At 37.7% G+C, this 27,927-nt stretch overlaps 1 protein-coding gene across 3 annotated transcripts in view; it reads left to right on the forward strand.

Annotated features, from left to right (window-relative positions):
- Nucleotides 1–410: 410 nt before the first annotated feature.
- The window catches only part of LOC126636619 (chromodomain-helicase-DNA-binding protein 1-like), a 50,155-nt gene continuing 22,638 nt past the window's right edge, over nt 411–27,927 (forward strand). The window contains exons 1-21 of one of the 3 annotated variants that reach the window (XR_007628094.1): nt 411–646; nt 1,928–1,995; nt 4,265–4,414; nt 4,714–4,967; nt 11,175–11,400; nt 12,328–12,428; nt 12,684–12,862; nt 13,409–13,536; nt 13,616–13,832; nt 14,431–14,520; nt 15,362–15,552; nt 16,826–17,014; nt 17,173–17,335; nt 18,860–19,012; nt 19,306–19,377; nt 23,661–23,810; nt 24,473–24,621; nt 24,893–24,989; nt 25,069–25,164; nt 27,219–27,395; nt 27,598–27,758. Coding sequence is in view for 1 of the 3 variants with exons in the window: in XM_050308988.1 (XP_050164945.1) it covers nt 4,278–4,414; nt 4,714–4,967; nt 11,175–11,400; nt 12,328–12,428; nt 12,684–12,862; nt 13,409–13,536; nt 13,616–13,832; nt 14,431–14,520; nt 15,362–15,552; nt 16,826–17,014; nt 17,173–17,335; nt 18,860–19,012; nt 19,306–19,377; nt 23,661–23,810; nt 24,473–24,621; nt 24,893–24,989; nt 25,069–25,164; nt 27,219–27,395; nt 27,598–27,758 (2,930 nt within the window). In the remaining 2 variants the exon portion in view is untranslated. The remainder of the gene's footprint in view (nt 647–1,927; nt 1,996–4,264; nt 4,415–4,713; nt 4,968–11,174; nt 11,401–12,327; nt 12,429–12,683; nt 12,863–13,408; nt 13,537–13,615; nt 13,833–14,430; nt 14,521–15,361; nt 15,553–16,825; nt 17,015–17,172; nt 17,336–18,859; nt 19,013–19,305; nt 19,378–23,660; nt 23,811–24,472; nt 24,622–24,892; nt 24,990–25,068; nt 25,165–27,218; nt 27,396–27,597; nt 27,759–27,927) is intronic. The other 2 variants (XR_007628095.1, XM_050308988.1) reach the window with 2 other exon arrangements.

Genomic DNA, 27,927 nt, shown 5'->3' on the forward strand with positions numbered 1-27,927 from the left:
TTCTTCACTGAGAGGGTGGTTGATCACTGGAACAGGCTCCCTGGGGAAGTGATCATGGCACCAAATCTGTCAGAGTTCAAGGAGCATCTGGACAGCACTCTTAGTCATATGACTCCTGCGAGGAGGAGGGAGTTGGACTCAATGCTCCTTATGGGTCCCTTCCAACTTGAGATATTCTATGATTGTGTGTACTTCAGTATTCCCATATGAAGCAAAAATATATCAGCAAAGTGGCCTGGAAGGACTTATCTAGATCAGTTTTTACTTAAAAAAAACCCAAAACTGTTTTAATAATAGAGACCTGCACAACTATTGTTATATTTACTGTAAAAATTGTGCTGACAATTCTTATATAACATTCCTTTCTACAGAAGTCTTACTATAAAATACCAATATTGTTAATGCATGTGGTATTTTGTAGTGAGTTTTTTATTAATGATAAAATTGAGATTTATCTTAGTAGTGATGCTGTTCAGGTAAGTATGTGGCAAACTTTAAAGTTTCAATAGGTTTAAATGACTCTTGTATCTGAATTCCAATTCAGTTTTGGAAGTCCAGTCCAAGTATCCTTGCTGTGCAGAGATCAACAGTGCTCAAGAAGCAACAACAGCAGAAGGCAGCCTCATCAGACAGTGGTTCAGAAGAGGTGAATAACATATAAGTTAGTAAATAAAATGTAAAAACGCATTTCTCATTACTCCATAGGTTAGAATAAAATTATGTAGAGCTAAGTTCTGTTCTCTCTGTGTTTAACAAGTCTGGTTTTAGTCTATAAAAGTAATGTTCAAATAACTGACATATTTATAAGGAAACATGGGGGGAATATTTAGTTGCATGTTTTCAGGTGAGTTGTGCCAAAATGGTAGCAGTTTGGATTGATATCTTAAGCTAGATATTTTGTGATGTATGGGCAAATTTTTCAAGTCACATTGTATTAACTTTCATTGTATTTCTTCCTTCTGAGTTCTATAAAGACAGTTAAAAATACTAAAAGTTTTTTTTCTACTATTGTTTCTATATAAAGGTAGCTACTGGAGTTTTCAAAAACACTATACAGAGTAGAAAGCTACATTTTTGCAACTTTTGTAACAACTATAAAAGAATTCTTGTCTTTTAAGAACCATACTCCAATTTTAGAGATTTTTAAAACCTAAACCCTAGCCTAAAGAAAAGTTGACTTTGTGCTGTATGAATATCTTTTAAGGACACTAGTGACTGTGAATTAGAAATAGTAAGCATTGTAATCGCAAGTCATCATTACTCTGTGTGTCTTTTTTTTTTAGGCAGATCTAGCTGCTCATCATTAAAACCAAACAAAACAATTATAGATAGTTAAAATATTAATTTATAACTGTTGCTAAGTACTCTTTTCCTGAAGACTCTTTTTCAGTGTTAAAATTATCTGAATTTAATCTCTATGAGTTTGGTTTTAGGAAAATAATTTTAAGAGGGTTCATCAATTTATTTATTAATTTTTGTTTAGAAGTGGAGAGAGAAGAATAATACATGCTATTCTAAAAATTTTCTTAGTGGTGTTTAAATGTCAGAGGATATGAAAGGTGAGACAGCTCTCCAAGGGCAAGAGGTTTTATTAAGCTTTTGATAGAACCTTCATCTTGATTTATTAACTCACAGCAGTCTAAACTATGATTATATGTAGGCACAATGGTTTTATTTTAAGACAGTTTTTTTGTAGTGTTTCCTAGAGTTCTGCTGACATGGTATGTTTGTAAGTGGAGAAATATGAAATCAATAGCAATCCTGATCTTATCTGATATCAGTGGGTACACTGAGGTGGGTTAAGAGGATGAGACATGAAGAATATGATTTCAGTTTGAAAGTGGAAGCTGAATTATCTTTTTAATACTAAAAATACTTCATTCTTCTTGTGTCAATGAATTGTATATATTCTTTTCTTCATCTGCAGGATTCATCAAACAGTGAAGACTCTGCAGATGACTCTTTCAGAGAAACCAAGAAGAAAAAACATAGAGAGTAAGATATTTTTCATAAATAATATAATTTTTTGTTATGGTGACATAATGCTTATAATTACCCAGGCTTTATTTCTCTGCACTTGAAATACATAATCTTGGGCTTCTCAATTTTGATTAACGTTTTGAAATATTTTAAAATAAATACTCTCAAAGGAACATATATAAGATCTTAGAGGTCTTTTCCAACATAAATTATTCTATGATTCTATGATATCACTATTCATTTCTGAGCAAAAGAGACTGTATTACCTACAGTGTTATTGGAAAACATTCATCAGCACATTTTATTTTTAAAGTAGTCTTATTTGTGGCATATTTTTGAGCTGAAGGTCCTCTCTGAAAATTATTGAAGAAATAGGAAATAACTTAATTAGGTTGTCTTAGATAAAATTTGAGTTGGAATCCCATAGTTAATGCCAAATTTTTAAACACTTAGGCAACCTTTCCCCCAAAATTATTACAGGTTTGACAGTAATAAATCATCTCAGCTAGTCAATAAAGCCAAGTTGAAATTGAGCTGGTTTTACGCTGTAGATGAAATAGTTTGTGAAAAAGGTTATACCTTCTCATCGGTAGTGACTTGTGGGGGGAGGGGGTGGTTTTGTTTGTGATTTTGTGGGGTTTGTTTGGTTGTTGTTGTGTTGCTTTGGATTTTTTTAATGAACAGTATATAGAAATGGAATTGTTTTCTTATTCCTCTTCTCCAGTTAATTGAATCTTCTCAATATTCAAAGTTACCAATATAATATTTTCAAGAAATTGGATGGGGGGGAGGAGGCAAAAAAGCCTGCTATGCAAAATAGTACTTCTTTAGTGATGAATTGTCATTCACAGTCTTTTGTTACTTAAGAATGTGATTAAACCTAGTAACATACTCTGTTACAGGAAAGATAGTTTAGAAAGTAGTAACCAAATAACCTCATGTATCCAGTGCTTCAATTTTGATTTATGCCTATTTTGAACAAGTATGTTTGAAGTTGTTATCTGACATGCAGAGCTGATTTCTATATATATACACTTAGTACAGGATCCAAGCCCTATAGAGTATGGTGTTTTATATGTTGTCTATATCTCCAAATAAATACAGGTAGTGGATTTGCATAGAGATGGTGGAGTTGGTTGGTTTGGGGTGGGGTTTTTTTGTTTTTATTGGAGGGAGGGGTTGTTGTTTGGGTGTTTTTTAATTTACAGCTTACAGAAAAAAATCGTTTAAGGAGACAGATGATTCTATAGTATTTCTACAACACACAGATGTATTGACCACAATGAAAACATAATTTCTAGGACCACTGCATATTTAATTGAAAGAAATGTCAAAGCCCTGATTCTTAGGTTTCCTGATCTGAAATGTAATGAAAAGGTCTTTGAGTAATATTTCACTTTTGAAGGACATTAGTACTGTTTGAGCATCTTGGTCAAAGACCCCTAAACCTGGTAATAGATAGTGGTATAAAGATTTAGCAACCTTTCAAGAATGCATGCCAGTATTTTCTTCCACCCCTACCCAAGCTTCTAAGATTAAATTTCTCTGTACAAACAGAGTCTGAGGTAAGATACTGTTGATCAGTGGGTACATCTTTCCTGTTGCAAAGTAGATCTCAGCTAAGCAGGAGAACAGAGATACGGCCACTGGGAGTCACAAGTGGTTTACTCATAGTATCTTGCATAGGTGTGAAGCACTGATTTGGAAGCTCTGTGGGGGCTTTTGGGAGCCAGTGCCTCTCAGATTGCCATGGTTGAAGTCTTTCTGTGTGTTTCTCTATCTGATTCTGTATTATTTTTTGTTCCTGTGCTGAAGTTGCTAATTATTCACATGAAGCACAGGGAACATAACTATTAGAGAATTTTGGATTTTGCAAAATATAATGTTATGGGGTTTATTACTTGAGCATAGGTAAGTTCCAGTAAACATTTATCTTTCCATCTAAAGTCTTGTTAAGGACGTTGGGTTTATTCATATCAAAATAACTCCATTATTAAAGCTGCAATTTATACAGAAATCCAGATTTTTGGTTTGATTTGTTTATTTCATCTGTCTCTTGATAACAGAAAACTTAATTAAATTCCCTTTGAAACCACTGGATATTTTTACCTGTTATCCATCCATGATAATTTTCTGTCATTCCAGCTGAAATGAATATTATATCAATTTTATTTCTGTGAGGAATATTGAAATTAAAGCGACAAACCTGTGGTGAATGCTTGATTTAAAAAAAAAAAACAACCTCCCCCAAAAACTAATGTGAGTTACTGTTTTGTTTGTACAGTGAAGACTGGCAAATGTCTGGGTCAGGGTCAGTGTCAGGAACTAGTTCTGATTCTGAATCAGATGAAGATAGAGAGAAAAACAGTTGTGAAGATAGTGAATCTGACTATGAACCAAAAAACAAGGTCAAAAGCCGGAAACCTCCAAGCAGGTAAGAAGTCTTGCATTTTAGATACTCTGGTACTATTTCTAATTCGTAATCAAGTACTGTACTACTATACAGCCAAATGAAAACATTAATATTTATTACAGAACTTGAAGACTCTTTTTAATCTACAAAAGATGTTATCATACCGGTGGTTTGTGCTGAATGCCTTTTTCCTGTCTGCTCCAACTGAAAGTGGTGTAACTGAGCAGTCATGAAATACATGTATTCAGAAACAAATACAGAAGGCTTTTAGTTGTCCATGTTGAAACCCCACTGTTGTGTTGTATCTTATTGTCTTCAAGAATTGAGCCAAAAAGCAGCAAAAAAATTGCAGGACAGAAAAAGAGGCAGCCTGATTCATCAGATGATGATGACTACGACAAGAGAGTATCTCGTCGCCAGGCAACAGTCAATGTTAGTTACAAAGAAACTGAAGAAACCAAGACAGATTCTGATGAGTTGTTGGAAGTTTGTGGAGAAGATGTCCCACAGACTGAAGAAGATGAATTTGAAACTATAGAGAAGTTTATGAATAGTCGAATTGGCCGAAAAGGAGGTAATTTTTTTCAGTGTTCTTAAGATGCTGCACTGAATTGTGGTGCAATGTAAACAGTAATTGTTCTCAGCTGTAGGTAACCCACGATGTTTGTAAAGAACATTTAAAATACTGGAAAGTAATCTTATTTTATTTTTCATATTCATAAGGATATTTCTTTTGTAAACCTTATAAAATAAAACATAGATAAACATAAGTAACTTAAGTTCTTAAGTAATGCAAAAAGAAAAAATGAAGTGGAATATAGCTCCATATCACATAAATGCATAACATACTGTACATCACTATTTGTACAGTTTATTGATAAGTTTAAACTGTATACAGGAGGGTGAAGAAAAAGTGGAATGAATAGGAGAGCTAACCAGTAGTCTGAATGATGAAGGATGATGTTGGGAAGGCTGAACCATTGAGGTTGTGATTTCAGTTATTTATTTCCAAATAGTCCCAATACATTACAATGGATGGTGGAATATAAAATTTCAGTGGCATGCTTGCATGTGCACTTCTAAAAGTAATTTTATGAATGATGGTAGGAGTGTCATATTTCCAGCAACTGATGGGATGTAGTGTCCTGCTTGTGCGTTACTTTCTTTTTTCCAGTGTATTCTTACTCTAACCCCTTACTCTAAGGCACAGTGTCACTGCTGTGTTAAAAGCCTTTTGGACTATGCTTCTTATATTTTGCATGCCCTTTACTATTGCCACGCTCTGTTGCTATATCTGTCCCCTGCATCTGGTTAGGTCTACTTCCTTATTTGGCTGTTCTCACGGAAGTGAGCCTGTTTCTTGCTGCTAGTGTGCTTCAGCTGTAATACTGACTATTTAATTAAAAGTTACCCCACATAAGATTCCAAAGATGGAGGGGTAGTAGTAAAATGAGTTTAGGGAGAAATAGTTCAAGAACAGCCCGTCCCAAAGAGCAAGAAGTCAGGCAAAATTGCCTGTAGGCCTGCATAGATAAACAAGGAGCTCTTGGCAAAACTCAAAACCAAAAAGGAGATATATGGAAGGTGGAAGCAGGGACCGGTAACCTGGGAGGAATACAGAGACTCTCTCCAAGCATGCAGAGACACAGTTAGGAAAGCCAAAGTCCACTTGGAATTGAATCTGGCTAGGGTTGTCAAGGGCAGCAAGAAAGGCCTCTATATAGGTGACAAAAGGAAGACTAGGGAAAATATGGGCATACTGCTGAATGGGGCAGGGTCCTGATAACACAGGACATGAAAAAGAATGAGGTACTGAATGCCTTCTTCATCTCAGTCTTTACTATCAAGACCGGTCTTCAGGAATCCTTGGTCTTTGAGATTGAGGGGAAAGTTTGGAGCAAGGAATACGTACCCTTGGTGGAAGAGGATCATGTCAGGGAATACTTAGGCAAACTGGACATACATAACTCCATGGGCCCTAATGGAATGCACCCACAAGTACTGAGTGAGCTGGCAGATGTCTCTGCAAGGCCAGTCTCAATAATCTTTGATTGATCATGGCAACTGGGAGAATTGCCTGAGAACTGGAGGAAAGCAAAATCATAGAATGGTTTTGGTCGGAAGGGACCTTTAAAGGATATCTACTCCAATCCCCCTGCAATGAGCAGTGACATCTTCAAGCAAAGTAAAACAAACAATTCATTCACTACTTTCCATTGACAGGCAGGTATTCAGCCATCTCCAGGAGAGCAGGGCCACATCATGCATAACAGTTACTTGGGAAGACAAGCCTCCTCTCCCAACTTCTTGTGCACCCTCAACCTACTCGCTGGTGGGGTGGTGTGAGAAGCAGAAAAGGCCTTGACTCTGTGTAAGCACTGCTCAGCAATAACTAAAACATCCATGAATTATCAACACTGTTTCCAGCACAAATTCAAAACATAGCCCCATACTAGCTACTATAAATAAAATTAATTCTATTCTAGCCAAAACCAGAACACCCTAATAAAAAGTTTGTCTCCATCTTTTTTATAAGCCCCCTTTAAGTATTGAAAGACTACAATAAGGTGGAGTCCACACTGAACAACCCCAACTCTCTCAACCTTTCCTCATAGGATAGGTGCTCCAGCCCTCTGATAATTTTCATGGCTCTCTTCTGGACATGCTCCAACAGGTCCATGTATTTCTTATATTGAGGACTCCAGAGCTGGATGCATTAATCCAGGTGGGGTCTCACCAGCACGGAGTAGAGGGGCAGAATCACCTCCCTTGACCTGTTGTCCACACTGGTCTCAATATGGACCCCTGAGGGACACCACACATCACTGATCTCCATTGGGACATTGAGCCAATTCCTTATCCACGAAATAGTCCATCAATTTAGAGAGAAGGATATTGTAGGGGACCATGTTAAAGGCTTTACAGAAGTCCAGACAGATGACATCTGTAGCCCTTCCCTTGTCCACTGATGGAGTCACTCCATTATAGAAGGCCACTAGATTTGTCAGGCAGGACTTGCCCTTGGTGAATGTCATGGGTTTGCTCTGGACCAATTTTCTCTCACCCCCCACACAATTGCTATAAGTTGAGAGAAGGTTTATGCAGACAAAAGAGATCTGATTGGGGAGAATAATATTAGGATTTATTACTAGTAAGATAAAAACTAAAGAACTCTCTATATATATCAATTCTAACTAGGCAAAAGTGCTATGTATTTATAGAAGTATCCCTCTCCCCTTGTATCAGTTTAGGAAGAGAAGCAGTCTCTGTTCCATTTCCAGAGCTACAGGTCTTCTAAATAATTTTGCAGCACTTGAAGGTTCTTCTTCTATTATCTCTAGGATGACAACTCTGATTCGTCCCAGCTGGAACACACTCTCTCTCTCTCTCTCTCTCTCTCTCTCTCTCTCTTCTACGTCGTCAGGGCTGGGCCTACCCCCTCCTGGGCTAAGACCAGAGGCTGGCAGTTACCCAGGCCCTATGGGGTCTTCCATGGTGTGATAGTTTGGACCTGGTTCCCTGCCAAATGCTCGAAAGTCACGACAGCAGTCCCCTTCTCCCCTCCCTTCTTCTCTTAGGGCAAAGGAAAAAAAACTATAAAAAAATTAAAGAACCCAAAGTCAAGCTGCTTATATAAAAATATATATATATTTACATAAATTACAGTTATATACAGTTAAGATGCTATATACACAGTAAAAGGGGATCCACCCCCTGAAGGGATAGGGAAAGGGGAAAAAAGGGACAAAAGGGAACAAAAGGGACACTGAACAGGTATACCCAATCAAACTCAAGAACTATATTAATAACTAACAAAACAGATCTCACCACTTCCCTTAGAAAAGCAGGATTGGCAGACACAACCAGCACTCTCCGAACCCCCACGTGGCAGGACAGCGGTCGCTGCAGGCCTCAGCTTTAGATAAGCGAGACCAACGCAAGGACCCACTGTTCCCAAACCTCGCCGGAAGAGAGTGAGGTCTCTAATCTCTAACTTATTTATACCCTGGTTTACGTAAAAATCGTATGGAATACTGGGTACTTGGCCACTTCCTTGGTTACAAACTGGTCACTAGGAAGGCCTAGATCAAAACCATCACACATGGACTGCAAGGGGACGCTTGCCTTACCATGACCTTCACCACAGATACAAGGGGTAATGGCTTTTGAGTCCACCCCTGTTTCTTGTGGGGTCCCTCCTCATGAGAGACAGTTCTTAATGGACCTCTCTAGTGTGAGTCCGCCTTCGGGCAACAGTTCTTCCATTCTCTGCTGTCCCTTAGGGTCACAAATTCAGCTGCACCAGCATGGATCCCTCACTGGGATCATAAGATCCTACCCGGGACAACTCCAGTGTAGGTTTGTCTCTCCATAGGCCACAGGTCTCCAGCAAGACTCTGTTTCATCTTAGACCTCCCACAGAGTCACATCTTCTTCATGCACTCCTCTACTTTGGCATGGGCTCCTTCATGAGCTGCAGAGGAGGGTCTCTGCTCCCCAACAATCTTCTACAGACGGCAGGGGTTTTTTAGTTTTCAGTCTTTTCCCTGCTGAAGGGAGAGAAAGAGAGAGAGGGGGGGGAAAAGGAGCTCCCCCTTTGAGCTTCTCTTCTCTCTTCTCCAGCTACCAGCTTTGACCTTGGAGGCTGCACTATCTCTGCCTGAAATTCCTTCTGCACTATTTCTCATCCAGGCAGTCTTCCTTTAGAGTTTTTCCTCCACTCTCTTACATGTCTCGGTCAGGGGGGTTTCAGTGCCACACCTGTCCCCAACCCAGGGCCGGGGGAGGAGGGAGGCCTGGCCCACCTGGGGCCTGCTGCCTTCCCCTACATGGTTTTTAATTTCATCTGTGCAACAACCTTCTCTTCCGTTTTCTTAAATATGTAATTGACAGAGGCGTTACTAAAACTTTTGATTGGCTTTGCTCTGGAAATCCACCTGGAAAAAACTATTTTCAGCCCCATGGGGGCCTGGTCAGTAGACCCATGACAGTGAAACCCTTCTGACTGTCTTGAATCACCGCCCTGTCCTCCATGTGCCTTAGCATGGCTTCTAGGAGGATCTGTTCCATGATCTTCCCAGGCACAGAGGTGAGGCTGACAGGTCGGTAGTTCCCAGGGTCCTCCTTCCTACCCTTTATAAAGACGGGTACAATGTTTCCTTTTTTCCAGTCACCTGTGACTTCTGACTGCCGTGACTTTACAAATATCACTTAAAGGGTCTTGGCAACTACATCAGCCAATTGCCTCAGGACTCTGGGATGCATCTCATCAGGTCCCATAGACTTATGTATGTTCAGATTCCTCAGGTGGTCTTGAACCTGGTCTTCACTTACAATGGTAGGGACTTTGCTTCCCCAGTTCCTGCCTTGAATGAGGCAAAAAAGTTGAGTACCTCATCCTTCTAATCATTTGTTGTTACCAGTTTGTATGTTGGAGTTATTCAGAGAGGTGGTGGAGTTTCCCTCTTTGGAGATATTCAGAAACCATCTGGACATGGTCTTGGGCAACTGACTCTAGGTGACCTTGTTTGAGCATAGAGGTTGGACTAGATGACCTCCAGAAGTCCCATCCAATCTCAACCATTCTTTGATTCTGTGAACTGCATTTATGGCATCCATAGTAATTGAATAGTAGGCTATTGAAGTCTCGAGGCTGATTAAGCATAATTTCAAATATCTGTTATATTCTCAGAGGTGAGAAGGATATAACAAAGATGACAGCAAGGAGTGTTAGTGGGGCATTCTCTGGGGATCACTAGAAAAACTAGGAATGCTAAGAAAATTCTCATGAAATGAGATACTATATGTAGTGGTTTTGAGACTAGGCCTTCCTTGGTGACCAGGTTGTAACCAAGGAACCAAGGCCATGTTCCCAGTATTCCATACGATTTTTACCTAAGCAAGAGTATAAATAAGAAGAGAGAGGAAGTTCTCTCTCTCTTTCTTCCAGCAGACCGAAGGTGAAGGTAGCTTTGCTGTCTATCCCCAGGCAGATGGAGCTCGTTAGCCCCGTAGGCTATCCATCTATGTCCCGAGGACCTCACTGCCACCGTCCAAACTTGCTTGACCCCGGCAGATGAACCTTAGGATTAAAGGGTGGGCTCAGTTCCGCGCACACTGTGTCTCACCTAAAAAATCCAATGCGCAGGCTGGAAGGATCCTTCCCCGGATCTTCACTCGCGAAGACTGGCCATTATTTATTACCCAGGCGAGGGAGTGAGGCCTAGTGCATCTGGTTGGCCTTGAGAGGCAGACAGTGCCAGCGGTTGTTTGGTGCAGTTCACTGTGTCTCTTGAGGGAAGTGTTTGCGTTGTATCCCTTTTTATCCCTTTTTCCCTTTTCCCTTTCCCTTCCCTTTTCCCTTTTGGGGGGTTCCCTGTGGGTATAATAGTGTATATAATTTTCTTTATATATATATAAATCTTCCACTTGAAATTTAGTTTGGTTTGGATTCTTTTAATTTTCTTTTTCATGATCTTTTCGATCAATTACATGAGAGCGAGAGGGAAAGTTTTGTCCCTGGGGTCTGGGCACTTGGCTGGGAGCCAAGTCCAACCTGAGACACTATAGGTTAGATGCAGTGTTTTTTGGTTGCTTTTCTGAATCTTGGAATCATTATAATTCTTCAAATAAGAAGAGTTACATAAGCATTGCAGATATAATTAATCAAGTTGCATCCTCATACAAGAGCATCACAAATTGCTTTCTGCAGTGTTTTTTTGCTAGTTAATTTATAGCAGTGCAAGTTTAATTGAGCCTTACAGTGTGGTTTCTTTACTAGCTACTGGTGCTGCAACCACCATCTATGCAGTTGAGGCAGATGGTGACCCAAATATGGGATTTGAAAAGACAAAAGAGCTAGGAGAAATACAGTATCTTATTAAATGGAAAGGCTGGTCGCACATCCATAATACATGGGAAACTGAGGAAACACTGAAGCAACAAAATGTTAAAGGAATGAAGAAACTGGACAACTATAAGAAAAAGGTTCAGGAAACAAAACGCTGGTGAGTATTTTTATAACTATTTCCATGTTGCATATTTTTTGTAACAATATAGACATTTTTAAGTGTCTGTACAACAGGAAGACAAAGCTTTAAAGTTGAAGCTTCCCTAACACCTTATGGTCCTGTAAGATTCTGAGCACACCAACTTTACTTGAGCAAGTGACAATACTCACACATCTTGTAAAATCAGGCCTGTTAAGGAAGCAGCTTCTGCACCCAGATTTTAATATGTCTGTTATAAATGAAATTTTAAGAAGATGGGTGGTGGATTTTCTGGTTTTGTTCTAAATCTTAACTTTTACTAATTTTCTCATTGATTGATTATTATTTTGATTAGAGTTCTTTGGTAATTGCTGCAGAGATGAAAAAAAAATCAGGAATGGCTGAAGAACTCAAAATATTACAGCATTTAGTTTTCTTGGCTCAAACTTTTGTCAAAGCCTCAGAACCAAGAAATTAAAAAAATCCTTATATTTAGAACAAAGAAATTAAAAAAATCCTTATATTTTAGTGATTTTGGTATTCCAGTTAATGAGTATGTTTAATATAATCTATGAATAGTGCTGGAATTTTAGTGACTCCTACTCATAAGATAGATTCTTATAGTGAGACATCAGTGCTGTTCTGTGAAAATACCATGTGAAGTACACTACTGTGTTGAGAACAGATATTGTAAATTATCTGCATGACTAGTACAAGCTATAGCTGATAGTAATTTCTCGATAAGCTTCCTCAGTCATCAGGGATGAACAACCTAGGCCAGATGCAACGCTTTTATAGCAGGAATTCCAGAGCTGTAACTTCTTCAAATAAACTCTCTAAGCAGCATTCCTATGGTGCTTACATTCAGAGCTTTAAAATTGCCAGATTTTCTTAGTTTCAGAACTATACAATGTAGTAAGTGCTGCAAATAAATTCCCGTTTCAGGCTGAAAAATGCTTCTCCAGAAGACGTGGAATATTATAACTGCCAGCAGGAACTTACAGATGATCTACATAAACAGTATCAAATAGTGGAGAGGATAATTGGTATGTGACAAACTTCCACATGGAAAACAGTGTTGAGAATATTACAGGTTTATTACTTGCATGTTGAATTTATATTTAAGAAATTTAGGTTATTAATATCCCTAGCAACTTAAGGCAAAACAAAATCTTTGACGAAAAGTTGTCATATTGTCCTTGCTGTGAAACTAGTTCATGTTGTCTTATCCCCTAAAATGAGTGTTTTCTTAAAATACAGAAAGAAAATATTGATCTGGTATCTCTGGTGTGTTTCTGCAGCTCATTCAAATCAGAAATCAGCAGCTGGTTATCCAGATTATTATTGCAAATGGCAAGGTCTGCCTTACTCAGAATGTAGCTGGGAAGACGGTGCTCTCATTGCCAAAAAATTTCAGGCATGTATTGATGAGTATTTTAGCAGAAACCAATCCAAGACCACTCCATTTAAGGACTTCAAGGTGAGTGTGTAGTTTCAATGGATTTATACAGTTACAATAATTTTAAAAAAGCTGTTATATTTTATACATCCAAAATGCATATTATAAAATATTTTTGAATGCTGTCCAAAGCAGTAATATTGATAGCTATATTTATATATGTAGGAAGTATTACTATTAAGAATAGCCTTTGGTGTCCTTGCCCATGGCAGAGGGATTGGAACTAGATGATCTTTAAGGTCCCTTCCAACCCAAACCATTCTATGATTCTGTATTTGTTTTCTACTTATTTTATTGCCATTCAAAGATGGAATTGTTTATTACTTTAATTTGTTTTAAAAGTAACCTTTGTGAATGAGTTCATGTCACTTCTGTTGTGGAATTTAAATTAGCAAACTAATTTTAGCTTGCAAATGGGTGGATATTGTTATATGGTTGAGATGTCTGTGATGAATAAAGACTAGACTTGGTGACCAAACAGAATCCTACTGCTACTTTTTTTCTATAAGAAGACATTTTGGTAACTTCACTTAGTAGTAGGACTGATGCTCAATTTGCTTTTGACAGATTTTAAAACAGAGACCGAGGTTTGTTGCGCTAAAGAAGCAACCATCTTATATTGGAGGACATGAAGGTTTAGAGTTAAGAGATTATCAGTTAAATGGACTGAACTGGCTTGCTCACTCGTGGTGCAAGTAAGTAGTCTTAAATTAGTCTTCCTGTTTATAACTTGAAAACATTTATAAATTTTGTTTGTTTGTTTGTTTTTTTTAGAGGAAATAGTTGTATTCTTGCAGATGAAATGGGTCTGGGTAAAACAATACAAACAATTTCTTTTCTGAACTACCTGTTTCACGAACATCAACTGTATGGACCTTTCTTGCTAGTCGTGCCACTTTCTACCTTGACATCTTGGCAAAGAGAAATTCAAACTTGGGCTCCTCAGATGAATGCTGTGGTTTACTTAGGAGATATAACTAGCAGAAATACGGTGAGTATTTCTTTGTATCATTGTTAAAAATTAGCAGTAAAGAAGACTCACTTCATGTTCCTGTCTTATGCTAATCTCCAATATTTTGATTAGGAATGAGCAAATAATTAACTGAATAATTGCATGTGGTTAAAATGCAAATGAAAAGCATAAATTTTAATCTGATATGAATGAATGTGAAAAATTTCATTCCTGCTTAGTAATAAAAAGGATTAAAAATGCAACCTTGCATTTGAAAATAAATTGTCCTTTGTCATGCGATTATTTAGGTGAGTAAAATAAACATTTAAGACAGACATAATTTGTTTCCTGAAAGGAGGAATATAAGTAACATTATCCATTAAAGTTTAAAAAACAACAACAAAAAAAACCAAAACACACATACAAAGAAATCCACAAAAAACCCCAACCAAACAAAACCCAACAAACATCCCCCCCCATTTAATAACTTAAAAAAAAAGCTACATGTGTTATGTTCCTTTTTCATGATCAGATTCTTGTATGTCACTTAACATCTATATTGCTATAGTACCTGAAGTCATCCTGATCAATAAGACCATTTTTCTCTAGCTTATAGTTTGCTTGATTCTTCTTGTAGATAAGAACTCATGAATGGATGCATCCACAGACCAAGCGATTAAAATTTAATATACTTCTAACAACTTATGAAATTTTGCTGAAGGATAAGGTAATCACACTTACTTCTTCAGGGAGATAATTATAATTTGTAGAATGTAAAATTCCTTTAGAGTTGACAGATATATTTGGGTTCTGGGTCGTTAAGTGGATGGGGAATATGACAACTTTCCTCTTGGAAGTATGAAGGTCAAGTTTTCTTTAAGCACTCTTTGATTTTATGTATGTGTGGTGAGACTTTCTGCCCCCTCCCTTCCCCCCCATATCAAGTGGGTAAAACTTGGTTTTCTTCAGTTTGTTTGTGCTTCACATTGCTGTAGTAATTTCTTTGCATCTCAAAATCTCTACTTTCCTGTTAGACAGTCATCCAGGAACTGAAGAAACAAACCAGTCCCTAGCCCCAAACACCTGTGATTCAGAACTCTGAAATCCCATGTTTTTTCTTTGTATTTGTGTGTGCATTATTACATATATCTATATTACTACTCTCTTTGTTATGGTAGTACATAGAGTTATTGTTAATCCTAACAGCATATGATAATTATAATAAAGTTCTGCTTGTTAACTTTCATTTGTTTGTACATGCTGAAGAGAGTCAATAGTGGATTTTTGTGGATTGGGGTTTTTTTTGTCAATTGAAAATTTATAGATCAGTTTTTTGCCTTCCTCCTCCTAAGTATAAACTTGGTTTATACTTTCTTTTTAGTCTTGGGATGTCTGCATAGCCTTTTGTTGAATCTAGCAAACATAAACCCCATAATTAATGCCAAGAACATGTAGGTGTCCTTTTTTATTAAAAGGAGTGATGTCATATATATAACCTCATGTAAAATATCAGAAATTGCATAACATATTAATTTGTATAATATCTTCCCCCCCCCAATTTCTTGAAGTCATTCCTTGGTGGTCTGAATTGGATATTTATAGGAGTTGACGAAGCTCATCGTTTAAAAAATGACGATTCCCTTCTGTACAAGACTTTAATAGACTTTAAGTCTAATCATCGTCTTCTTATTACCGGAACCCCTCTGCAAAACTCCCTTAAAGAGCTTTGGTCTTTGCTGCACTTCATCATGCCAGAAAAGTAAGGAATGTGATAGGGGTTTTTTTGTTGATGTTGGGTTTGGGTTTTTTTTTTTTTTTGTTGTTTGGTTTTGGTTGCTTGGTTGGTTGGGTTTTTTTTGGGTTTTTTTGTGGTCAAGTCTCTTATGGTCAAATATTATAGTGATTGGAGAATCAGTAGAGATATAAAGAATTGCATTGTGAAATAGTTTAAATATTTTTTATAAAATAGATGCACATATTTTTCATGCTGCTCTTGATAAACTGTTTTGGTAGCAACTGTCACTTTTTCTGTTTTAGCAGTCCAGAAAAAAGATGGATTGATGTATGGCTCAGAACCCTGAAAACATGTTTCATCTTAATTTAAAGAGAAAATCACATGGATTTACTGTAGGGAAATAGAATGGGGCTGAGAATGTAATCTTTTCTGTGTTAGTACTATGAATGAAAACAAGATTATACCACAATGCCCAATATCCAGTAGTTCATTCAAGCACGTGGTGTGATTCTTGGGGTGGTCCTGTTCAGGGCCGGGAGTTGGACTTCGATGATCTTTGTGGGTCTCTTCCAACTCAGGATATTCCGTGATTCTATGATTCAGGAAGCCAATTTGCCCTTATGATTTGCATAGAATAGGTTTACTGTATTGACATTATACTGACCTCTGTTTATATCTGGAATAAATAAGAGCACATGTTCCTTTCAGATATCTTGTAAATACAAAGCACTGTAACTCCAATTAGTTTCAGAGCTATGCATTGCATTGACTTCTTTAGAACCTTACAAACAAAACCACTAAGTTTGTTGCCTGGCACCTATTCTTCATTTGATCACAAAGTGCATTCTCTTAGTCTGTTAGAACATACCAGAGGATAATCACATTTCAGCTAGTCCATACAAGCTGTAAAAGGTATGTGGTCTGTTCTCTTGCACTTTCTCCAACTATACAACTATTTTTTCATGCTGCTCTTGAGAAATATAATGGAATTCTGCAATGTTCTACCTATGTTCCCATGCAGAAAAGCAAAATGTTGGGTTTTCACTGGAGAAATTAAAATTCAGTAGTTTGTTTTGAATTTTCATTCTGCAAAAGTTAGTTAATTTCCATTCTTCTATTTGCAGACAAAATTTTTGGAATTTCTTGTGAGATGCAAATTCAGAAACTTATTTAATAAAACAGAGGGGAGTGGTGAAGAAGTCCATATGTGTTTGTGCATGTCTGGTATATTTATGGTCTTTGTGTGTCTGTGTTCATGGTATGTCATTATTTTACCTTTATTCTTTCTGTGTTGAAGGTTTTCTTCCTGGGAAGTTTTTGAAGAGGAGCACGGCAAAGGGAGAGAGTTTGGTTATGCAAGTCTTCACAAAGAACTTGAACCATTTTTACTCAGAAGAGTTAAAAAAGATGTAGAAAAGTCTTTACCTGCTAAGGTTGAACAAATTTTGAGGATGGAAATGAGTGCATTGCAGAAACAATATTACAAGTAATGACACTTTTTAATTCCCGCTCTTTTAATGGCATATCTATATGAAAATTACTGGTGTAATAGTTCTCATAATGCAATTTTAACTGATATTTTGAGAGCTTACATCCTTCATATTTCCACAAATGGTTATAAATTGTGCACATTCTATATCATAGGTGGATTTTAACCAGGAATTATAAAGCCCTGAGTAAAGGTTCAAAAGGTAGTACCTCAGGCTTTTTGAACATTATGATGGAACTCAAGAAGTGTTGTAACCATTGCTACCTCATTAAACCACCGGATGATAATGAATTCTATAATAGACAGGAGGCCTTACAGGTAATACCTTTTTTTAAAAAAAAATTTTTAAGTGATTTTACATCTCTTATATGAATGCAATAATTTTATAGTTTTCTGGCAATTTATTTGTTCTTTATAAATTATGTTAAGAAAGACCAAGTTCTCTATCAAATGTGCATCCTGGGTTTTACAGGTAAGTGAAATGATTACCTTTTTGTTTGTTTCTTAACTGTAACTGAATAATAGAGAGATCAATACTAAATAAAATATCCTTGGCTTGAATTATGATAAAAATAAAAAGTACACCAACAATCCATGTGATAGCAGAAAGTAATCTGCAGAATCTCTTTAAGCTTTTTTGTAATCAAATACTGTTTTCTGCATGCCTTCAAACAACCAATTTGAAAGGAAATAAAAGTAATAAACATCCAAAGCTTTGCCTGGTTGTTTTGTTGTTATAAATGAAAGCAATTATAGCATCACTACTAAAGATGGTCTGTGATTGTGTTGTGGGTTTATAGTTTGAGTTTCTTTGGAAAGGTTAACTAATCGTTGTACTAAAGCTGTTGAGACCCACACCAACAAATAAAAGCACTGTTATAATTTATACAGTTTATAACACCATAAATGTTTCTAAAGATCAGGGTTTTTTTTCTGTAAACTTTAGGTTCATAATTTAAATACTTTCCCAAAACTACTAAATCATAAGCTGTCACTGCACAAACTGTTTTATATTATAAAATGCTTATCTAAGCTTGTTTCATTTGCAATTTAGCACACTCTACTTAAATTTATAATAATCTCATCAGAACTGTTCAGCCATTATTACTAATAATTGCATACTTGTAGCAATGATTTCCTTGGCTCATCTGAATAATCTTTGTTAGCTCTATTTATGAATGATACATCCTTCTCATTTCTGGCATAAAGAATGAAAGCACCTAATTCCTGGTTTTTTATTCTGAACCTCTTCAGCTAAAGAAACCTAATGTTTTCAACATTAAATTCAGTATGCACCTTAGTTTCTGTTCTAGTTGTTTCCACTGGAGCTGAGAAGGCTGAACATTGTAACCTAGCTAAAGCATGTTGACTTCTACTAACAGGATTCCTCTCACTTTTATATTGCCGGAAAAACTTGACTGATTAGGCATTGTTTAAAAATACTTAGAGGATCAAGTAGCAATGTTTAGGTCTGTTCAAAAGACAGAAAGTGAGGAGCAAGTAGTACTCAGGTACTCTCGTTGTTTATTTGGTAGAAGAGAATTTGAGTCTACACTGTAACTGCTATAACTCATAGCACAGTATATTTGCTTAACATTTTAATGAAATGTTAAGATGCTGTTTTATAAGCCAGAGCTGGGAAATGCATTTATTTGAAAAACATGCTAGTCCTGTTGATTTCAGTTAGAGAGCTTAATGCTTTTATAATGAGTTTTTACAAGATCAGGATTGACTAAATCCTTATAAAACTTTCATGTTCAGGTAATGAGTGTCTAACCATCTGCAGTGTATGTTAGGGTTGAGGTGAACTTATTTTGTGGTACACGTTTTCTTGTCTTGTAGCATTTAATACGTAGCAGTGGGAAACTAATCCTTCTTGACAAGCTACTAATTCGCCTACGAGAACGTGGCAACAGAGTACTGATTTTCTCTCAGATGGTGAGGATGCTAGACATCCTAGCAGAGTATTTGAAGTATCGTCAGTTTCCCTTTCAGGTAAGACTTTTGCTGGTAGTAGCCAAGAAGCCTTTATCTTTACCATTTTATCTTTTTAAAAGTGTCCTTTTTGTAGAAAGACTTATGGAAGTTTAATTTTTTTGTACAGTTAAAGACTAGCAATTACTATATGCTTAATAGTATTTTGAAATTAAACTGACTAGTTGGAAGTGTTACATTACTTTTATTCCCCTCCCCAATTATTTTGGCAATTGAAAATTCAAGTTGCTCTGAATAGAATATGGTAGGAGTTCTGTTTTAACTGTATTATTAACTGTATTATTACTCTTTAGAGACTTGATGGATCAATAAAAGGGGAATTGAGGAAACAAGCATTGGATCATTTTAATGCAGAAGGCTCAGAGGTATGGTATTAGTGGGTGGTTGTTTTTTTTTAATCTACTCAGCTTTATTTTTTTTCCCACAGGAAATATAACAAATATTGCACAAAAACTAAAGATAAAGTGAGGGATGTATTCTGTTGAAATTCCATTGCTTTTGCAGAGACTATAAGGTTTACAACTCTTAACAAACAAACAAAAAAAAGGCAACCAAAAAAATCCCTCGAAACAAGCAAAAAAAACTTAAAAGCTAAGAGCAGGTTCAACAAGAAACACAGAATTTATGAAAATGGTGTTTATAACTAACTACATAGTTATATTTTTAGATTTTTGTCAGTGCTCTTTATCAAAGTAATTTTAAGTGCTGTTTAGAAACTGAAAAATTTCTTTTTTTTTTGTTGTGTAGGACTTAATCCTTCAATTTTTACAGGAGCACTGAACTTTAACACAAGCTTTTAACTTCAAAAACCTACTTAGAAAATGGGCAGAATTGAGTTGTGTATATCCTTGCATAAAGAAAAACTATCTTGAATTGCTTTAAATCTGGCTTCTGTTATCTTCATTTTTTGCCTCTGATTTCCTTGCCCTGGAAGAAACTGAAGAACTGATTTCGAGCCATTGTTTGTGTACCACTTAAGCTTCCTAGTTTATTTAGGTTTCCTATTATGGAAGCCATACCATACTTTTAATAATCTTAGATCTTTTGTCCTACACTGACAGGGTTCTTCAGTAATAGAAGCATAGCATTTGTCAGTTGCTGCCGAGCTTATGTTTCTGCTATGGTTGAGGAGGAAGGACTTCATTTCATAACATAAACTTCAGATATTTCTTAAATACATAAGTTAGTTCTGTTTTAAATTTCTAGTACAGACATAATTGCCTTTTTATGGAATCCTTGTAGTTGTACTGTAAAGTTTTTAAGATGAAGGGGGATCCAAATTTCACATGGCATTCAAGAATGAAGGCAAACTATGAAGTTGTGCAGCAAAAAAATTGTTACCTGCTAAACTGAGCTAAGATATTCATGGAAATATCTACAACCCCAAAGACTCATTCCTGAGTAGTAATGGCTTCTATTACCTTTGACTGTACTTGAAACTCAAATTTATTTCCTATTTCACTTTAGTTTCATGTGCTTTTTTATTGCCTGTCTCATAAGATCCTTCTGTAGTCCCTTGCAGTTGTCCCTGAATAACTCCATATCATCTGCAAACTTTGTCACCTCATTACTCATCTCATCTTCCCATTGTTTACGAATATGTTGAAGAGCACTGACCCATGCAAAACACTTTAGTTTCCTTTACAAAAAAACAGAGGGACTTGGGCACACATGAGGCTTTAACAACAAGGGGGTTTGTATTTTTAGCCAGTGTTTTGCTTGTTTTTTTTCTCCCCAAGTGGCTTTTTTTCATCTTCCAGGATGCTGCTTCCTTTAAACCATGGAGAAGCCAATAACTTTGCAAGAGAAGTTGATATCACTTTGCTTTTGACTTATACAAGGTCTGGCTGGACTGGAGTTAATTGTCTGCATAGCAGCTCATATGGTGCTGTGTTTTAGATTTGTGATGAAACAATGCTAACAGTGTTAGCTGTTGCTGAACAGTGTTTACATAGTATCAAGGCCTTCTCTGTTTCTCACTCTGCCCCTCCAGTGAATAGATGGGATGGTGCACAAGAGGTTGGGAAGGGTCATAACCAGGCAGATGACCTGAACTAACTAAAGAGATATTCCATGCCGTATAACATCCTGCTCAGCAATAAAAAAGTAGAGAATGGGGTTTAGGGAGGTTAGCCATCTTTTGCTTGGGAATTGGCTGGGCATCAGTCCTGCCCATGGTAAGGTGGTGAGAGATTGTATTTGCATCACTTGTTCCATTTTCTTTCTCTTTTTCCACTTCTCCTTTACTTACTAAATGACGAACGTTGAGGGTAGATAGGGAGGGGAAACCCCAGGCAAGAGGCTTTTCTTTTTACCCCTTGCTCCGGGGGGGAGCGTGCCCTCCCCCTCCTTCACCCCACGAGGTCTCCAGGGCCCCCAGAGAGACCAGGAGACAAGCAGCTGGCAGGGTGAGCAGGTAGAGAGAGAGTTTATTGTTCTGGTAATTGCTTAAATACCTCTTGGGGGGATTACAGAGGGACCACTGGGAGTTCAGGAGGTCTTACAAACAATCAATGATAACAAAGGGTTAACAACCAATAGGGAGACTTTCAGGTATCTCTCAGGACATTCCAAAGTACAGTGAGGGATCTTGGGAAGGAGAAAGGTTTACACAAAGAGCCACAACACCATTTTGGAAGCATGTTCACTTTAACAACATTAAAACTTCTGCATTCTTTTATATACTGCAACAACTAAATAATTTTTATCTTGACCCCCAAGTTTCCCTGCTATTAGTCTTCCTTTCTCCTTCCTCTGTCCCACTGGGGTTGTGGGCGAGAAGTGATTGTGTGGCTGCATGGTGCTTAGCTACCTAAAGAAAATACTAGCTGGTCTAAAGAAAACATTGGACCAATACTTGTTGAAGATGAAGGTGATCACCTGACTAATAGGAATGAAGTAAAAGCAGAAGCATTCAATGTGTTTTTAGCCTCAGTCTTTAATAATAGTGATAGACCTTGGGCTGCCTGATCCAGTGTCAGAGAATCATGAGTGTGGGAACAGTGACTTTCCATTTGTGGACACTGAAATTGTAAGGGACCAGCTGTATCAGCTGAATGTTCATCAGTCCATGAGTCCTGGCAAGGTTCATCCCAGAGTATTGAAGGAGCTAGCAGCTGTTACAGCAAGACCTCTCTCGATCATTTACCAAAGGTCTTGGGAGTCTGGGGAAGTCCCTGCTGACTGTAAGTTAGCCAGTGTTATTCCAACCTACAAAAGGGCATGAGGGAAGACCCAGAGAACTACAGACCTGTTAGTTTAACCTCAGTTCCTGGAAAAATTATGAAGAAGATTATACTGAAAGGCATTTAAAGAGAAATGCAATCATCAGGCACAGTCAACATGGGTTTATAAAGTTTCCTGTCTAACTAATTTGATCTTCTACGATAATGTCACCCACCTAGTAGATGGAGGGGAGGCAGTAGATGTAGTTTTTCTAGATTTTAGTAAGGACTTTCATACTGTCCCTCACAGCATCTGCAGAAGTTGTCCAACTATGGGATGAGCAGGTTCACAGTGTGTTGGGTGAAGAAGTGACTGAAGGGCAGAGCTCAAAGGGTTGTAGTTTAATGGAGCTACATCTGGCTGGTGACTCTTGAAGGACAAGAGGCCTTGCAGAGGGAGGGTTCTAGATAGGTTGGAGCATTGGGCAATCATTAATGGCACGATATCTAACAAGAAGAAATACCAGATTCTGCACCCAGGACATTGTAATGCTAGACACAAATATAAATTGGGAGAGGAGTGGTTGGAGAGTAGCCCTGCAGAAAGGGATCCGGGGGTCCTGGTTGACAGCAGGCTCCGTATGAGTCAGCAGTGGAACCTGACAGCCAATAGGCCAAACTGCATTCTGGAGTGCAGCAAATGCAGCATATCCAGGCAGTCAAAAGAGGTGATTATCCTGCTGTATTCAGTGTTGGTGTGGCTTTACCTTGAGTACTGTGTGCAGTTCTGGGCCCCACAATTTAAGAAGGATGTGAAGTTCCTTGAATGCATCCAGAGGAGGGCAACAAAACTGGTGAAAGGGCTGGAAGGCATGTCCTGTGAGGAGCAGCTGAGGACTCCGGCTCTGTCTAGTTTGGGGAAAAGGAGGCTGAGGGGTGACCTCATTGCTCTCTGCAGCTTCCTGAGGAGGGGAAGTGGAGAGAGAGGTGCTGAACTCTTCTCCCTAGTATCCAGTGGCAGGACGCATGGGAATGATGCATGGGAATGGTTCAAAGCTGTCCCAGAGGAGGTCCAGACTTTACATTAGGAACAATTTTTTTATGGAGAGTGTGGTCAACCCTGAAACAGGCCTCCTAGAGAGGTTGTTGATGCTCCAAGCCTGTCAGTGTTTAAGAGGCATTTGGACAATGCCCTGAATTACATGCTTTAACTTTTGGTCAGTCCTGAAGGGGTCAGGCCATTGGACTAGACGATTGTTGTAGTTCCCTTCCAACTGAAATAGTTTATTCTATTCTAATAACAATCTACTCGCTCTAGCCATGACAAACAACTTTTTGTATTACAAGTCTAATATGTATTTATGATAAAGAAGTATATGAGTTCACAGTCTGCTCCACAGAGCATATAAAGAAGTGTCATATTGGTTCTTTGAGGGATATTATAGGTAATATTTATAAAGCTATTTATTTTTTTATCATTTCAGGACTTCTGCTTTTTGCTGTCTACCAGAGCTGGAGGATTAGGTATAAATTTGGCATCTGCTGACACTGTAGTTATATTTGATTCTGATTGGAATCCACAGAATGATCTGCAGGCACAGGCTAGAGCTCATAGGATTGGACAGAAGAAACAGGTGTGCACACTTGTCTTTTAAGCTTCAAACCTGAAGGAGGGTTTCATTATGTTAGCCATAAGCTGTCTGTTTGGGCCATCGCAGTCCTCATATATTTTGAGAATAACTAATACTTGCCAAAAATGTCTAAAAATGTTAATATTCCTGTTTTACCTTTTAATTTTTTTTTAAGTCTCCCTATACAGAGAGATTGCACAGTAGCTGTAGTATATGGGTAGGGAGAGGATTTGTGGACTTGTCCCATGTTGATTGGCATTGTGTCATTCTAGAAAGTAACTGCTGTACTTCAGGCCCATCCATTTTACTTCGTTTAATACTTTGTAGTTCTCTTTGGGTTTCTTTCTTGCAGAAGACTTCAAGTAGTGTTCAGTCATAACACATTTCCTTGTGGCCCTGCTTGTGCTTAATCATAGAAGTTTAAAGAGGAGAGGTCTAAGAATTTCTTTCTTTTATTTTTTAAAATGATTTCTGTAGAGACTGTGATAACATGATTGACTGGTTTCATATATGCAATACTAGTTCAATAAGATTTAGAAAATTTGTAATCATGGCTAATATTTCTCCCTGTTGTTGCTCAAGGTTTTTTTGTTAACTTCATCTGAATATTTTTTCATGTGTAATTTGGGAGCAGGTAAATAAACCCTTTTTTATAATATGCATAGGTTAATATTTATCGGCTAGTCACAAAAGGATCAGTAGAAGAAGATATTCTTGAAAGAGCCAAGAAAAAGATGGTGTTAGATCACTTAGTAATTCAGAGAATGGATACTACAGGGAAAACCATACTACATACAGGCTCTACTCCCTCCAGGTATATTTGTTTATTCTTTCATATTACCTTATGCTTAAGTATACCTGACTATTTGAATAAAAATACAAGTCATTTCACTTGGTTAATAAAAGGCAAAAAATATGTGGTAAGCAGTTATGTAAGTAAAGACTGAAAGTATATTGTCTTTGTAAATTTTTTTTTTACATATTAAATATAGGTTTTAAAACAAAAGGAAGTTTGACTCATGGTTATAGTAATTTGAAACAAATCACTAAGATAAAGTGTTTACCTGAAACTTTCTGTATTTCAGCTCAACACCTTTTAATAAGGAAGAGCTGTCAGCAATTTTGAAGTTCGGTGCTGAGGAACTTTTTAAAGAACCTGTAGGGGAAGAAGAGGAGCCTCAGGTAAGTGGAACAGTGCATCTACTCTTCATGGACAGAGAAACATGAATTCTTTTGTTGTAAAGAGAAACTTCTGTTTCAGGAAATGGATATAGATGAAATCCTGAAGAGGGCTGAAACTCGAGAAAATGAACCAGGCCCGCTGACTGTAGGAGATGAGTTGCTTTCACAGTTCAAGGTATTGCTCCGTTCCCTCTCTCTTTCCTTAATTATACTTTCCTTTATAAATGCTATTGTCTTTGTTCTTCTTTACCTATTCATCCTTTCTTCATTCTTATATCATTCACACATCATGCAATGGGTAACTGGCTCACTGGTCAGGTGCAAAGGGTTATAGTAAATGGGGTTACCATCAGGCTGGCGACTGGTCACTAGTGGGGTTCCTCAGGGCTCCATCTTAGGCCCAGTGCTCTTAACATGTTCATAAATTACTTGGATGCAGAACTTGAAGGGATACTAAGTAAGTTTGCAGACAATACAAAACTGGGAGGAGCTGTTGACTCCCTTGAGGGCAGAGAGACCTCGACAAATTAGAGGGCTGGGCAAGTATGAAGTTCAACAAGGGAAAGTGCTGGATTCTGCACCTGGGGCAACCTTGGATGTACAGACAGACTGGGGAGCAAGAGGATGGAGAACAGCACTACGGAAAGGGACCTGGGGGTCCTGGCTGATGGCAAGTTGAATATGAGTCAGCAGGGTGCCCTGGCAGCCAGGAGGGCCAACTGTGTCCTGGAGTGCATCAGGCAAAGCATCGCCAACTGGTCAAGAGAGGTGATTGTCTCACTCTGCAGCGGTGTGGCCTCACCTTGAATATTGTGTGCAGTTTTGGGCACCACAATATAAGAAAGATATAGCTATTAGAAAGCATCCAAAGGAGAGCTACGAAGATGATGAAGGGCCTTGAGGGGAAGCCATATGAGGAGCGGCTGAGGTCACTTGGTCTGTTCAGCCTGGAACAGAGGAGACTGAGGGGAGACCTCATCACAGTCTGCAACTTCCTCACAAGGGGAAGTGGAGGGGCAGGCACTGATCTCTTCTCTGTGGTGACCAGTGACAGGACCTGAGGGAATGGCATGAAGCTGTGTCAGGGGAGGGAGATTTACATTAGATATTAGGAAAAGGTTCTTCACCCAGAGGGTGGTTGGGTACTAAAACAGGCTCCCCAGGGAAGTGGTCACAGCACCAAGCCTGACAGAGTTCAAGAAGCATTTGGACAATGCTCTCAGGCACACAGTGTGATTCATGGGGATGTCCTATGCAGGGCTAGGAGTTGGACTTTGATGGTCCTTGTGGGTCCCTTCCAACTCAGCATATTCTGTGATTCTGTGAAATGGGTGAAACAATATCTATTCACCTATACAGGGTAATTAATGTCGGTGGAAACATGTAACAATACATAATATATTTTGCTAACAAAATAAGAAAGATATTTACAAATACATTAGTCCTCAATTTAATTGTTAGAATACTGAGGAGGGCTGTTTTTCATTAAATGCTTTATGCTGTTAAGCACCTGTGGTATTTCTGAAAACAAAGATTGAAATTTGATTTCTTAGTTGATGACTTTTAGAAATTCCTTTCAGCCCCCATGTAAACATGAATGCCAGATATGCTTAACTGGATAATACTTAAAATATTGAGTGAGTCCAATTGTGGGTGGTGAGGGTTTTTTATTTGGGGGGGGGGTTGTTTGTTTTTGTGGATCTTTTTGTGGTTGTTTAGGTTTGGTGTGGTTTTGCTTGGTTTTAAGTCAGGGCAGGACTTCTTTAGATCAATAGAGTACTAAATCATTTTCATGCTAATCATTCATTTACAGTAGATTGTGATTGCTACAGTTTATTATTGTTTGGTTAGTTCTACATTATTATACTTCCATATTAACTCCAACATATAGTTAGATTTGCTTTCTGCTTTGAAGGAAATTAAACAACAATCACAGCTATTGGGGATGCATTTCATAGTGTTTTTATATTACTCAACTTGTAAAAAAAGAAAAATATTCTCATTTTTATATTCAACCATGTTGCATGAGATGTGTGTGTTTCATATATGAAAATACTTTCATTAGAGACAGTGCTTCATGAAGCATTTTATATGTGTACATTTTGTGTATACACAAATAAATAAAATTTGCCATTCTGAACTAAGTTTTCCTATTATGTTAATTACTGACTCTGTTTAAATAAAATCATGTATTGACTTGGTGAAAATACTTATGTTCCAATATATAAGGTGGCTAATTTTTCCAATATGGATGAAGATGACATTGAGTTGGAACCAGAACAAAATTTAAGAAACTGGGAAGAAATCATTCCAGAAGTCCAGCGTCGACGAATAGAAGAGGAGGAAAGACAAAAAGAGCTTGAAGAAATATATATGCTCCCAAGGATGAGAAACTGTGCAAAACAGGTATCTCTGAGTTTTGATCAACTAACTTTGATTTTGTTGTTGTTGTTTTAGTGCTGTTGTTTTGGCTTGTACTTCTGAGTTGGGTGGTTTTCACAAGTGGCACCCACACACACATTCCTCCCCTCATTTTTGACAGGCTAGATAATATATTAATAAAATGTTTTAGTCATGTAACTTTGAACTACTTAATCTGAAATTCCAGATCAGCTTTAATGGAAGTGAAGGGAAACGCAGTAGGAGGAGAAGATATTCTGGATCTGATAGTGACTCAGTCTCAGAAAGAAAACGACCAAAAAAACGTGGAAGACCTCGAACTATTCCTCGAGAAAATATTAAAGGATTTAGTGATGCAGAGATTAGGCGGTAAGATGTGGGGGGACATGCAAAGGGACAAAACATATTTTTTTATCATTTTAGAGTTTGAAAATATGGAAAACAGTCTATTTTTCATGAATTTAGTTGAAAATTTTTATTCTAGGCATTTAAGGCTTTCCTCTGTGTAGTTTTGGTTGCTGACATAAGGAACTGTTAT

This window comes from Myiozetetes cayanensis, unplaced genomic scaffold, assembly GCF_022539395.1.
Source record: "Myiozetetes cayanensis isolate MyiCay16 unplaced genomic scaffold, myiCay2020 scf139, whole genome shotgun sequence".
Lineage (NCBI taxonomy): Eukaryota > Metazoa > Chordata > Aves > Passeriformes > Tyrannidae > Myiozetetes > Myiozetetes cayanensis.